Here is a 15,064-nt window from a genome sequence, read left to right on the forward strand (position 1 = left end):
CTCGCACAGCCGCCCCGTGAGGCTGTTGCTGGGACACCGGCCCCGAAGCCGCCCCGGGGAAGTAGTTCCACGCAGTTTGCGCGCGCCGCGGGAGCTTGCAACAACCTCACCGCTCGCAGCGCCTCGAGGCTTGCAGTGCCCTGGGGGCCGACAAGGTCCTCCTTTGGACCGCTTTCCCCCGCGCCCTTCTGTTCCTCTGCCACGCGGAGCTTTGTATTTGCCTCTTCTGAAGTCCCCTGCCTCCGGCCGAGACGCTAGCCCGAAGCCCCCCTCCCTGTCAGGCCCCTGACGCGGGAGAGAACTGTGCAGAAAGGGTGTGGCATAACTAAATGCCCCAGGCCAGACTCTGAGCTCCTGCTGGCGAACTCCTACTGGGATCCTCCTCTCCCCTGGAGTCTAAAGAGGGCGTTTCCTTAGGGAAGTTGCTATTCAAATTCTGGCGACCACATGCCCGCTTTAAAACCTCGTTCCTCAGCTCCTTCATCTCCAATATGGGGCTAATCCTCCCAGGGTTGTTTTGAAAATGCAGAGAAATCATGCATGGAAGGTTCGCTGATGGATGCCTGGTATTCACGAAGGACCAAAACAAGATATTGGGTATTAGGAGCTGTTATAACTGGGCCTGAATTGTGCACCATTCCCCCCGCGTTCGATTTTTGAAGTCGAGGAACAGGGTAGTGCCCTTCACTTTCTGCCTTGCTCCAAAAACGCTTGCCAAATTGTCTTGAACGTGCCTCAGGACCTCTGTCCTCAGGCCGGGAGATCTGGTAGGAGGAGGACCCCAGATGATAAGATAAAAGACACAGATGGGGCTGGGCTGAAGCCCCAGGTTAGGGGAGGGACGGAATCTTAGAATGCTGCTAGGAGTTGGGCCCCAGGGATGGGGGGGTTGGAGATAAGACAGACCCTCAGCCCGGTTTATGTGCAAATACAAAATAGATTGTTATCAAGACTGCCCCGTGGAAGGGAAGCATATCAGGGCTTGCGACCAGGGAAGCTCACTGAGACTGAGCACCCAGGGAGCAGGAAGTCCTAGGGATCAGTCCAGGTATCAGAAGGGAGAGAATAAAAGAGAGAAGGAATGTGTCAACAGTAAGTTTGATCAGCACGCAGTGTCCTCTCCAGGCAGGCGCACCCAGGAGGGCCAGGATAAGCAACACTGTTTAGCAAGGATCAGCAACCTCTCAAGGCCTCAATGCCACAGCTGCCTCCTTAGGGGAGGGATGAAAGAAGGAAGAGGAGGAGAGAGAGAAAGGGTTCTAGGGGTAAAAGGGCCGTAGAAAGCCAAAGGGTATGTACACAAGCCATGGCCCAGTGCAGCTGCGCCATGGAGCAGCCTTGGCCTCTGGTGTCTCCCTGGCATGCTCCCAGGACTCTGCCCCTGGCATAAAGGTCGTGAAAGAAACGGGGCACTAAGAAACCCCCACTGGAAGAGTGGCCTCCGAGGAGGTAGCTGGGAGCCATACGTAGTGGAAAGGAGACTTTGTTATTATTATTCCATACATAGAATAAAATACACAGATTTTCACACTGCAGCTTAGTGCATACATCTACACCCCTCTTTCCACCATTAGAACAATAAAACATTTTATCCTCCCAATGAGTCATCCCTCACTTAGGTAACCGCAATTCCGACTTCTGTCACCAAAGATTAGTTTTGCCTGTTCTTTAAGGTCATATGCAGGGGTCATATTGTCTGTACTCTTGTGTCTAGCTGGCACCTTTCGCTCAGCATAGTATTTGTGATAACCATCCACGTTGTTGCCTACATCAATAGTTCATTTTTGTTTGTTTGCTTAAGTGTGTAGAATTCCATTGCAAATACACTGTAATTTATCCACAGGAGACTGACTGTTTTAGTATATCTTTTTGTATCTTTATCTTGTGTTACCTTTTCAAAAAAGAAAAAGTTTTTAAAAATGTGTTTAAGAAGGGCCAGGCATGGTGGCTCACACCTGTAATCCCAGCACTTTGGGAGGCCGAGGCAGGTGGATCACCTGAGATCAGGAGTTTGAGACCAGCCTGGCCAACATGGTGAAACCCTGTCTCTACTGAAAATAAAAAAAAAATGAGCCAGGCGTGGTGGTGGGCACCTGTAATCCCAGCTACTCGGGAGGCTGAAGCAGGAGAATTGCTGGAACCAGGGAGACACAGGTTGCAGTGAGCCAAAATCACGCCATTGCACTCCAGCCTGGGCGACAGAACAGGACTCGGTCTCAAAAAAAAAAAAAAAAAAAAAATGTGTTTAAGAAAAAGAATTTTGGAGTAGAGAACTAATCTCTAGGAACTTATCAGACCTAAGGATCACCATGTGGTTGTAACTTTAGAGGCTGTAATTTCATTCAGATGTTGGAGGCAAATGTCTGTTGAAAGTCTCCTTGTAGGTGTATGAGCCAAATGGGACTACTTCTGGTACAGTGTGCTTCAGAGTCCCAGCTACTCGGGAGGCTGAGATGGGAAGATCACTTGAGCACAGGAGGCAGAGGTTGTAGTGAGCTGAGATCACGCCACTGCACTCTCACCTGGGCAACAGAGTGAGCCTCTGTGTAAAAGAGAAAAAAAAAGTTGTTTGAAACCCATGGTTTTAGTGTAGATGCTGGTTAGAAGCACTGGCCAAGAAATGTCCTGTATAACTGTTTCCACAGATACAAAAGACACATTCGAAGTCTACATTTTGACTTTCTTCCCCTCATTCGCTTCACTCACACCGGCTTCCTGGCTGTTCCTAAAACAGTTCCCTACCTTCAGGGCCTCAGAGGCTTCGCACTTAACTGCTCCCTTGGCTTGGAATGCTCTTTGCGCAGATACCCACATTCATTGTCAGCTGCCTCAATTCCTTCGGGTCTTTACGCAAAAGTCACATCCTCACTGAGATTTTCCCTGGTCACGCAATCTACATGTGTTTTGTTTTGTTTCGTTTTTTTCTTTTTCCTTTTCTTTTCTTTCTTTTTTTTTTTATTTATTTTTTTTTTTTTGAGACAGAGTCTTGCTCTGTTACCCAGGCTGGAGTGCAGTGGCATGATCATGGTTCACTATAGCCTCAACCTCCTGAGTTCAAACAATCCTTCCACCCCAGCCTCCCGGGTAGCTGAGACTACAAGCATGTAACACCACACCCAGCTAATTTTTGTATTTTTTTTAAAGTAGAGAGAGGGTTTCACCATGTTCCCTGGGGTTGGTCTGGAGCGCCTGAGCTCAAGTGATCCTCCAGCCGCAGCTTCCCAAATTGCTGGGATTACTGGCATGAGGCACTGCACCCGGCCCAATCTAAAAATTTCATACACCAACCCACAAAATGATGTCTCATGTCCCTCTGTCCTGCTCTACTTTTCTCTCCTTAGCATACCCTACATTTGGCTGTTATAATGAGGAGACTTTCTCTCTAACGTTCCCCACAGTTCAGTTATCTTGTTTAAGCAGATCCTTGCCCCAGTAGAATACGTGCTTCATAATGGCAGGGATTTTATCTTTTTGTTGTGTTCCCCCACCACCTCCCACCACTAGTATATATCAAGTGCCTACAACAGTGACTAGTGTACATTCGTTGAAAAAAACTTTCAATTAACAATACATTGAGTAACAACTAGCTATCATGCTCGTGCCAGGGACTGGAAGATCAGATAAACAAAATAGACTTCATTCCTAATCTTTTGGAGTTTACATCCTAGTTGAGAAGCCAGACATTATACAAGTAATTACAATTGTAACAGTTGCTACAAAGACCAAATACGAGATGAGAGGTGAGAGGGTACTAAGAGAGGGAGGGTGTTGATGTAGCCAGTGGAACTGGGAAGCTCCCCAGAAAAAGTTAAGTTGCCCACAGGAAAAAAAGGCAAAAGCAGTCAGGTGTCTGGCGCTTTGGAGGAGCTAAAGGCAAGCAGCTGTGGCCAGAGTCCCACAAAAGAGGAGAAATGAGGCTGGAGAGGCAGGTGCTGGATAGATCCATATGGCAGGGTAGGGAGTGAGTTGGGAGTGAGGTATTTATCCTGAATGCCATGGAAGCCATGGATGAGTTTACCAAGAATATGTCTACTTAGAACTGTCAGTGTCTGCCTTAATGAATTAGATGCTGGGAGAAGCAGACTCCTTGGAGGAGAGGAGGTAGTGGAAGGACCTTTAAAATGGCCCAGATTCAGACCATGAAGGGCAGCTTGGTTGGGCTTCCCTCCTATCTTCAGCTCAAGAAAGAAGTGAAAGCCACTGAGGCTTGCCAATGGGAAGCGCTGGAAAGTTATCAACTCAGACTTCCTCCTGCCGTTAAATTTGCAAGTGCTACTCCCCAGAGGGAAACCTGAATACTCACTAAGCCTAGGACTTTGAACCTTAGGAATCCCCAATGAAGGTATTATAAACAAGTGAGAGAAAAAATGTTTGCTGCAAACACCTCAGTGCTTACCTCTGCCCCACCCATGATACACCTCCTTATGGTCTGAGTCCCACACCGTGATCTGGGGTGACATTTTCAACAATCTGCAGTGAAATGAGAAAAATAAGGGTTAAATGTATGAGTACTTTCCTATGACGAGATAAATTACCAATGGTTGATTCTTAGGAAAGACTATTTTTTATTCTGAGATTACGTTCTTTCCCTTTTTTCTTTTCTCAGAGGTTTGGGTAATTTAAGCATCCCTTCTTTAATGGAATGATGGCGATAGTATGTGGTAGTTGCCTTTCCTAAAATGTCCTGAATTGACCAAATCACTAGTTGGCAATCTGGTGTTGATTTCTCAATTCTCTCCCCTCGCTGATTTTATCCTTTAAGTTTTAAGGGTACCAAGACCTAAATGATCTTAATGAAGCTTTCTGAGTTATGTGTGATTGAGGGGAAGAGGAGGGAGAAAACAGTATCACAAGGTGACTGAAAAAGCCACCCAAGAAGGAGTGAAGCCAGAAAGGCTAAAATGTCAATCCTAATTGCTAGGAATTAATGCCCTACTTTGCACATAATGTTCCTTCAGTGGCTTAAGAGAAAAAAACTGTTGCTTGGAGCAACTACCTACCTGGAGCTGGAGGGTCTTAGGAACTGGGGAGAACCCAGCTCATTTCACTTAAAGCCTCAGGCTTGTGGTGGTATCACTAGGGACATCTGGAAACTAATGCAGAAGATAAGATTAACTTCTAAAGAAGCTCTCCTGGAGTCAGAGCGAGATGGAACTTCCCTGACCATCTGCTTTGAACCTTCACCAGATTTTGCAACCTGGTGACATTTTACAGTGTCATCTGTGCACGTGCTTATCAGAAATGTGAAGTTTCATTGATCTGCCTCTTCTATAGTAGGAAATATCACAAGTCAAAATTATCCTGGCTTATACGTCACACCCTTGACAAAAATTAACTCAAACTGTATCATAGACCAACATGTGAAACCTAAACCTATAAAACTATAAAACTTCCAGAAGAAAATATAGGAGAAAATCTTTCTGGCCTTGGGTAGGCAAAGGTTTCCTAAATATGAAACAAAAAGCATGATCCATAAAAGAAAGAGTTGATAGCTTCTACGCCATCAAAGTTAAAAACTTCTCTCTGAAAGACACTGTTAAGCATATGAAAGGACAACTCAAAGACAGAGAAAATATTTGCAAAACACATATCTGATAAAGGACTTACATCCAGAATACACGAAGAACTTTTACTATGCAATAAGAAGACAGTCCACCTAATGAAAACATGAACAAGAAATGGGAGTGGACATTCCACCAAAAGATACACGAATGCACAATAGGTACATGAAAAGATGCTCAACATCATTATTCATTAGGGAAATGCAAATTAAAACCACAAAGAGACACCGCTGCACATCAGAATGGCAAAACACACACACACACACACACACACACACACCTACCTGACAATCCCAAGTGCTGGGGAGGATGTGGAGTGACCCTCACACATTGCCAGTGGGAGTGCAATATGGTACAGTTCCTCTGGAAAAACAGTTTGGCAGTTGCTTATAAAGTTAAACATACACTTACCATATGAGCCAGCAATCCCACTCCTAGGGATTTACCAAGAGAAATGAAGACATATGTTCACATAAAAACCTGTGCTCAGATATTTATAGCAGCTTTATTCATAATCACCAAAACTTGGAAACAACCCAAATGCCCTTTAACTGGCGATACAATAAACAAATTGTGGCACATCCATACTGTGGAATACTACTCATCAATTAAAAGGAGCACACCACTGATCTATGCAATGGGATGAATCTCAAATACATTATCCTAAGTGAAAGAACAAAGTCTCAAAAGGTCTCATACTGTGTGGTTCCATTTACATAACTTTCTGGAAAAGGCAAAATTAGAGGGATAGAGAACAGATCAGTGGTTGCCAAGGATTAGGGGTGGAGGGAGTATTTGACTACCAAGGAGTGGCAGCAAAGAAGAATGCGGGGGGTGGAAGTTATCTACATCTTTACTATGGAGGTACTTACAAGATAGAATGCATTTGTCAAAACTCAGACCTGTGCACCAAAAAGAGTAAATTTTGCTACTCAGGAGGCAGAGGCAGGGAGATTGCTTGAGTCTAGAAGTTCGAGGCTGCAGTGAGCTATGATCATGCCACTGCACTCCAACCTGAGAGACAGAACAAGAACCTGTCTCTGAAAAAAGATAAGTACATTTTACTGTATGTAAGTCACATCTCAATAACTGTAGACTGAAAAGTTCCCTAAGCATCTACATTCCATATTCCTTCCCCTCTTAAAGTAATAACCGTAAGACCTAGCATTTTGTAGCTTTGCTGTGTGCCTAGCACTGTGAATACTCCTGTCCTTTCCAGAGTATTCTTCTTTTCAGTAATTTATCCAATTACTCAGGCCATAATCTTTGGAGTTATCCTTGACTTCTCTCTTTTTCTTATACCCTACATCAGTCCAGCCTTTGCACCTGCCCTTCAGTATATATCCTGAATCTGACCGCTTCCCATTATCTCTATTGCTGTCACTCCAGTACAACACAGAATTACTTCTCAGCCTCCTAACTGAAAAGAGGAGGACTTCTAATCTTCTCTTCTTGCACTCTGTACTGTCAGGATATGCTTGGTTATGCTATGGTAACCCTCCCAAATCTTCGTGATTTATCCCAACAAAGTGATTAAAGGGATTTCTTGCTGAAACCACATATCTGCAGGTCAACACCTCCACCCTGTCTCTCTTCACTCTTTGGACCTAGGCTGTCATGGCCTGAATGTGTCCCCCACAATTCATGTGTTGGAAATTTAATTCCCAATGCCACAGTGTTGGGAAGTAGGGCCTTTGCAGAGATGTTTAGGTCGTGAAGGCTCTACTCTCATGAATGGATTAATGCTGCTATAAAAGGGCATGGCAGAGGGAGTTCATCCTCTTTGCCCTACTGCCTTCTGCCATGTGAGGACACAGCATTCCTCCCCTCTGGAGGATGCAGTGTTCAAGGTGCCACCTTGGAAGCAGAGAGCAGCCCTCAATAAATGCTAGCACCTTGATCTTGGACTTCCCTACCTCCAGAACTGTGAGACAATACATTTCTGTTCTTTATAAATTACCCAGCAGTCTTGAGTACTTTGTGACAGCAGCACAAACAAAGACCCAGGCTTTCTGAGCTGCATCTGGCTTGAACATCACTGGTGGCTGTAAAGGAGCTCTGTAGGCACACATTCTGGCAATCAGCTGCCTGGCCTGGAAGTGACACAGTGACCTGTGCTCACAACTCACTGGTCAGAGTTTCATGGCCACACTGCCATGACAGGAAGCATAAACAGGAAGCCAGTTTGTGCCCAGGAGGTAGAGAGCAAGAGATATTTGGCCATCGGCTTTGTGATTACCATGATTCTTTAAAATCTTCTCTCAAAACCATGTCATGAGATCCTTTCAAGATGTTGATGACTCACTTGCACAAAATCCTCGAATGACTTTCATGACATTTAGAAGAAAATCCAGAATCTTGACCCTGGCCTTCAAGACCTGCTAACTTCATCCACCCCTGGCTTCTTCACCCCCAGCTCAGCTCTAGGAACTCAGGCCCATTGCTGCTTCCTGCCACGCCCAGCCCCTCCTCACAGCCTTTCTGCCTGCTCTCCCCTAGATATTCCCACAGCTACATTGCTCTCGTGGTCCAGGTGGATGCTAAATGCCACTTCTTCGGGGAGGACCACCCTGACTAGGACACCTTACATAGCATAACCCCCAGTCACTGCCACCCTCACCCTGTTTTATCTTTCTTTACACCCTTAGCATGACCTAGCATTGTATGATGGGGTGTGTGTGGGGGTGTGTGTGTGTGTGTGTGTGTGTGTGTGTGTTTTGGCCTGGTTCATCCAGTAGAATGTAGTATTTGTTGGGACAGGGACTTTCCTTTGTTCAGTCCTAGTTTGTGGGCCTGTGAGTTTTTGCCAAAGCAGTCCAGCCACGCATGCCAGAGCCCAGGAAATGGATGATGAGCTTTAGCACTGTTCCAGTTTGGGCCTTGTGAATATTCAGGTGAGTGGTTCCCTATCATGGTATGATTTCCTTCGTTTTTTCTATAACTTTTTTCTGGGGTTTTTTTGTTTTTGTTTTTTGTTTTTTGTTTTTTTTAGATAGAGTTTTGTTCTTTGTTGCCCAGGCTGGAGTGCAGTGGCGTGATCTCGGCTCACTGCAACCTCCGCCTGCCGGGTTTAAGTAATTCTCCTGCCTCAGCCTCCTGAGTAGCTGGGACTACAGGCATGCGCCACCACACCTGGCTAATTTTGTATTTTAGTAGAGACAGGTTTTCTCCATGTTTCTCAGGCTAACCCGACCTCAGGTGATCCGCCCGCTTCAGCCTCCAAAGTGCCGGGATTACAGGCATGAGCCACCACGCCCGGCCGTGTTTTCCATTGTTATTGTGATTATTGTTGTTGGTTTTTTGAGACAGGGTCTTACTCTGTTCCCAGGGCTGGAGTGCAGGGGCGTGATGTCAGCTCACTGCAACCTTGACTTCCTGGGCGCAAATGATCCTCCCACCTCAGCCTCCCAAGTAGCTGGGACTACAGGCATATACCACCATGCCCAGCTACTTTTTGTATTTTTTGTAGAGACGGGATTTCACCCTGTTGCCCAGGCTGGTCTCAAACTCCTGGGTTCAAGCAATTCACCTGCCTCAGACTCCCAAAGAGCTGGGACTACAGGCGTGAGTCACTGCACCTAGCCAGTTCTGCAATGTTTATTAAAGCCCTGGACCCAGAAATTGCTTCCCTGGCATCTTGTTCTTTTATTATTATTATTTTATATTTGAGACGGGGTCTATTTTTCCCAGACTGGTCTCGAACTCCTGAGCTCAAGAGATCCTCCTGCCTTGGCCTCCCTAGTATCTGGGACTATAGGCACACACCACTGGGCTCGGCTACTGGCAACTTATCCTTGATACTTGAATTTCCACCCTTAGAGTCAGAGTCATAGAATGTTGAAGATGGAATGAAGAGTTAAGACCATCCATCTAGTACTGTCTTAGTTCAGAGGCAAAAACCCATGGGCAGAGAGATCACAGAGGGCCTTCAGATACATCGCTGCCTCCCACAGCTGCCTCTGTGTGAATTACCATTGACACTGGCAGCCTATGTAGCTCATCCAGGTTCATTCCTGCAACTGACCAGGTTTTGTACCTGGACTTCAAAACCTGCTTTTCTGATTGCAGATTCTATTATGCCACAAATGGAATCCCTAGAACTTAAATATCCTGACATTCATGAAGAGTAAGATTAAGAAAGAGACTTACCCGCAGGAACATCTAATAATGTTAGGGTCTATGTACACATTGTTACGAGCTGAACTGTGTCTCCACCCCCACTCTCAAATCAATATGTTGAAGCCCTAATCCTGGCTACCTCAGAATATGACTGTATTAAAGATATAGTCTTTAAAGAGGTGATTAAGTTAAAATAATGCCATTTGGGTGAGCCCAATCTGCCTGGTATCCCTATAAGAAGAGGAAATTTAGACACTCTACATAGAAAAATGAAGACAGGCCGGGCGCGGTGGCTCAAGCCTGTAATCCCAGCACTTTGGGAGGCCGAGACGGGCGGATCACAAGGTCAGGAGATCGAGACCATCCTGGCTAACACAGTGAAACCCCGTCTCTACTACAAAAAAAAATACAAAAAACTAGGCAGGCGCGTGTAGTCCCAGCTACTCCAGAGGCTGAGGCAGCGTAAACCCGGGAGGCGGAGCTTGCAGTGAGCTGAGATCCAGCCATTGCACTCCAGCCCGGGCGACAGAACGAGTCTCCGTCTCAAAAAAAAAAGAAAAAGAAAAATGAAGACAAATGCACACACAGAGGAAAGACCACATAAAGACACAGCAAGAAGGTGGCCGTCTGCAACCCAAGGAGAGAGGCCTCAGGAGAAATCAAACCTGCCGACACCTTGATCTTGGACTTCTAGGTCCTGAAATGTGAGGAAATAAATCTCTGTTGTTTAAGTGGCACAGTTTGAATTACTTTGTTACAGCAGACCTAGCAAACTTATCCATACATCATGAGTTTGTGGGTAGCTAAAGAGAGGCTGCCCTGGCCGGGTGCAGTGGTTCACACCTGTAATCTCAGCACTTTGGAATGCCGAGGTGGGTGGATGGCTTTAGCTCAGGAGTTCAAGACCAGCCTGGCCAACATGACAAAACCCTGTCTCCACAGAAGATACAAGAATTCGCCAGGCATGGTGGTGCAAGCTTCTAGTCTTAGCTACTCAGGAGGCTGAGGTGGGAGGATTGCTTGAGCCAGGGAGGTCAAGGATGCAGTGAGCTGAGATCATGCTACTGCACTCCAACGTGGGCAACAGAGTGAGACCCTGTCAAAAACAAAAACCCAAGAGAGAGGCTGCCTATGAGATAATAATAACCAACGTATACGGAGTGCTTACTCAGACAAGGTGCTAAGCATTTTAGGTGTTAAATAAGAACTGATAACTCAATGAATATTAACAATAAGCATATGAGGTAGATTATATCACAGTGCCCCTTTTATAAATTAGGAAGTTAAGAAGCAGTAAAGTTAAGTCACTTACCCTGAGTCGCACATCTGGAAAGTGACTGGGCTGAGACTTGAACCGAGGCAGCTTGGGCTCCAGAGTCCAGGCTCTGAAGGAACTAGTTAGTCAGTTATGACCATTTCTATCTTCCAGATGAGGAAACTAAGACTTAGACACTGGTCCAACCCACAGCCAGGGTGTGGCAGAACCAGAATTTCCAGTTCTTTGTACTTCATCACAAACCGAATCCCTGGAATGCAAGAATCCTGAAAGTTGTTAACTGAAGGAAGGAAAGGGGCCCACCTGGAGGAGGAAGAGCAAAAATCTATTTATACACAAAATAGCTTTGCAAGGGGAAGAGGCACCTGATATAAAAGTTTTGGGCCACTTGAAGTATGACAGGGAGATGGTAAGATGGAGCCAGAATCTGAGAAGTCTGGGAAGAGGTGGAAGTACCAACTGCAGAGCTTTGAAGAGCGCCATATCCCTCACCTCCTCTTCAGAGCCTCTCCTCCCTGTTGCTACTGCCAAGAGAAGAGAGGTAGGGTATCTTACCTCAGGTCACACAACTAGGAAGACAGTTGGCGGGATGCATTCAGGTCTCCTGACTCCAACTCCATTCTCTTCTTACTTTTATTTTTAGTCTTGACAGATATTTATGAAGTACCTACTATGAGCCAGATATGGCATGCTGACGATACAAGGATCACGGACACAGCAGGCCTCACAGTCTGGGAGAAAGAGGCACATGAGCAGGTGACAGGAACAGAGAGGTGGCCAGGTGATCAGTCACTGTCACCCTATGTTCTTTTGTCTGCCGGTATTTTCCCCTTTTTCAATCTGACTGTTGATGCTCCCTGTCTTAGGAAATGTGGCAGAGGAGAAGCAAAAAAGGCCCGTCAATCCCTGCCTCTCATGTCCCCTGAATTCTAAATTCCCAAAGTCCCTGGTAGGGGAACTGAGAGGAGGTGGGGGATAGACAAATGTTTGGAAGAAGTAGGGTCACGGGAGTGCTTCCTCTAGGCATTGCGGAAGGAGAGAAGATGAAGAGTTCATAAGGTAGAGGGGACTGTGGGCCAGAGAGCAGGAGGAGCCTGCCTATAAATGGGCTCTGGGAAGGTGGCCGGATCCCAAAGCAGGAGTGGCAGTGGTTGTGTCTATGCAGAGGCCACTGTGCATAGCTTCCAGGATCTCTAGCCTGGGTTGGGCATTGCCAAGACAACTCCCGGGCTTGAAAGGGCCATGAAGAGGAAACTAGGGATATCTCTATGGCAACCTGTGATTAACACATGCCCTGAGACCAGATAGACAACCCCCTTAGCACTGAAATTGAGTCAGGATATGGGTTCCAAATAAAAATCAAGGAGAGAGAACAATAAGGTAAGACATTTCTGGCATGCCTGAAATTCCTACCTGCTATATTATAAGAGACACAAACCAAAGTACATGGGAACATACTGGCCAACCAGTATGGTTCAGGGAGACAAGTCAGGAAGGGCATTCAAGGTCAGGGAACAGCACATGCAGTGACACTAAGGAGAGGAGCCTTATAGACTGCAAGGCAACCAGTGTGCTGGAACTTGGAGTGCACGTGGATTGGTAGATGTGAGCATCCAGGGAGGTAAGCTCTGCCTTGAAGCATCTTATGAACCATGCTGATTGGTTGGATTTTATCTTGAAGACAATGGTGGGCTATTCACAAGCTATGGCTGGATTTTATTGTGAAGACAATGATGGCCTATTCACAGACTATAATCGGGAAATTTATGGAATTTACATTGAATTTTTAAAATGTCTTTAGGGGCGGGGCGTGGTGGCTCACACCTGTAGTCCCAGCACTTGGGGAGGCTGAGGCAGGCAGATCATGAGGTCAGGAGATCCAGACCATCCTGGCTAACATGGTGAAACCCCATCTCTACTAAAAATACAAAAAAAAAAAATGAGCCAGGCGTGGTGGTGGGTGCCTGTACTCCCACCTACTCAGGAGGTTGAGGCAGGAAAATGGTGTGAACCCGGGAGGTGGAGCTTACAGTGAGCCAAGATCACGTCATGGCACTCCAGCCTGGGCAACAGAGCGAGACTCCATCTCAAAAAAAAAAAAAAATGTCTTTAGGAACAATGCATATAGTAGTAGCTTGGGTCAAAGTGAGAAAGGGAAGAGAAGATGAGTAAAAATGACAAATAACTGAAAAAGACAGGGAAAGGGTTACTGGAAAAAATGAAGAGATTTCCAACAGTAAAAGCTGCTGGACTTAATTCATGATTGGACACTCTGGATAAGGCAGAGGGAGGAGTCAAGGATAATACCCAGGTTTCCGACTTGAGTGACTGAGTGGATCATAGTGCTATTAACAGACATAGAGTCACAGAAGGAGAGGCTGTTTAGAGGAGGAAATATTGACCTAAGTTATAGATGTGATGAATTTGATGTGTTATTTGGGACGCTTGTGGCTGCAAGTAACAACCACCACAGCAACAATAAACCCATACAAACCGTGAGAAAATGTATTATTAATAGTCAACATAGTCTAAAGCCCCAGTCCTAGATGAGGTACAATCAACTTGTTCATAAGCACACGGATACCATCCTCTTCTTACGGCTTCAACCTGACATTGGTTCTCCTCATGGCTGCAGACAGTTGTCACCACTCCAATATTACAAGGTTCAGCATTGAAAGGAACAAGAGGTACCATTTTTTCATGTGTCTTCTTAGGAGGGAGAAAAACCTTTCCCAGACGTCCCCAGCAATCTTTCCCTTCATGTCTTACTGGCAGAAGTGGGTCATGAGCTCGCTCCTAAAATAATCACTGGCTTTAGCCAACCATCAGGAATGAAACGGCAGTTGGGGAGTCCACCACCCCACCTCTATAAGGAGGCTGTGTCACATGCCAATGGAGATAGCATGAAAACAGTTGGAAACCAGCATCAGAAGACAGAATTTGGCTGAAGATATCATAGAAGAGTTAACTGCAGGCAAGGCTGAGAAGGAGCCCTAGCCGAGACAGGGGCAGAGAGGAGAAAAAGGAGCAAAACACAGAACTCTGGAGAACACCTCTATTTAAGGGAGGGGCTACTTGAGAAGGCGACATTAGAGTTTAATAGCTGAGAACTTGATTCTGGATTCAAACAGACCTAGGTTGGGATTCCCATTCCTGCTACTTATTAGCTATGTGACCTTGGGTGAGGATCCCTTAAATCACTCAGAGCCTTAGTTTTCTTATCTTTTTTTTAATAATAATTTAATTTTTTTTTTTTTTTTCTGAGACAGAGTCTCACTCTGTCACCCAGGCTGGAGTGCAGTGGCGTGATCTCAGCTCACTGCAAGCTCCGCCTCCCCAGTTCAAGTGATTCTTGGGTCTCAGCCTCCCAGGTAGCTGTGATTACAGGCTCACACCACCATGCCTGGATAATTTTTGTATTTTTTGTAGAGATGGGGTGTCACCATGTTGGCCAGGCTGGTCTCGAACTCCTGACCTCAAGTAATCCGCCTGCCTTGGCCTCCCAAAGTGCTGGGATTACAGACATGAGCCATCACTGCCTGAAGTTTTCTTATCTTTAAAATCGAACCAATAAGCTCAGGAATGCTATGAACTGTTGATACGAAGATGCATACAAAGCCTAAGCACAACTTCAGTCCACAGTTGCTACCCCATAGCTGTTGAGGAAAAAAAGAGAGCAGCCTAGGAGAGGGTCTTAGAAGGAGTGATAGAGAAAGCTGGAGGATAGCCAGGATGGGATGGTGTCATTGAAGCCACAGGGTAAGAGAACTTCAAGGAGGAAAGAGTGGGCAATTATGTCATCTGGCTGAAGAGAGGTCAGGTCAGAAGAGGACTGAAAAATGCCCTTTGGATTTAGCAATTAGAAGATCACTGGTACCCTTGACAAGAACACTTTGAGTGGAGTGCTGGGGCTGGAAGCCAGGAAGCCGGGGTCAGCGGTCAAGCCCGGAATCCAAACTGCCTGGCTGCCAACATCAGTGTTCTCTTCGCTATGCCAGGAGCTGCTTCGTTTTGAGAATCCCCATTGAAGTCATGCCTCAAAAATACTCATTTAGAGAGCAGTAAACAGTAGGATTCCACAATCTGTGAATGAAAATGGCCCCTCTTC

The 15,064-nt window shown here is 46.0% G+C and overlaps 1 protein-coding gene across 1 annotated transcript in view; it reads right to left on the reverse strand.

Moving 5' to 3' along the window:
- Positions 1-11,439, reverse strand: part of RYBP (RING1 and YY1 binding protein) — an 81,902-nt gene extending 70,463 nt beyond the window's left edge. The window contains exons 1-2 of the mRNA XM_011971308.1: positions 11,413-11,439; positions 8-254 (exon numbers count right to left, since the gene is read on the reverse strand). Coding sequence (XP_011826698.1) covers positions 8-254; positions 11,413-11,439 — 274 coding nt within the window. The remainder of the gene's footprint in view (positions 1-7; positions 255-11,412) is intronic.
- Positions 11,440-15,064: the final 3,625 nt, after the last annotated feature.

This window comes from Mandrillus leucophaeus, unplaced genomic scaffold, assembly GCF_000951045.1.
Source record: "Mandrillus leucophaeus isolate KB7577 unplaced genomic scaffold, Mleu.le_1.0 Scaffold121, whole genome shotgun sequence".
NCBI classification, from domain to species: domain Eukaryota; kingdom Metazoa; phylum Chordata; class Mammalia; order Primates; family Cercopithecidae; genus Mandrillus; species Mandrillus leucophaeus.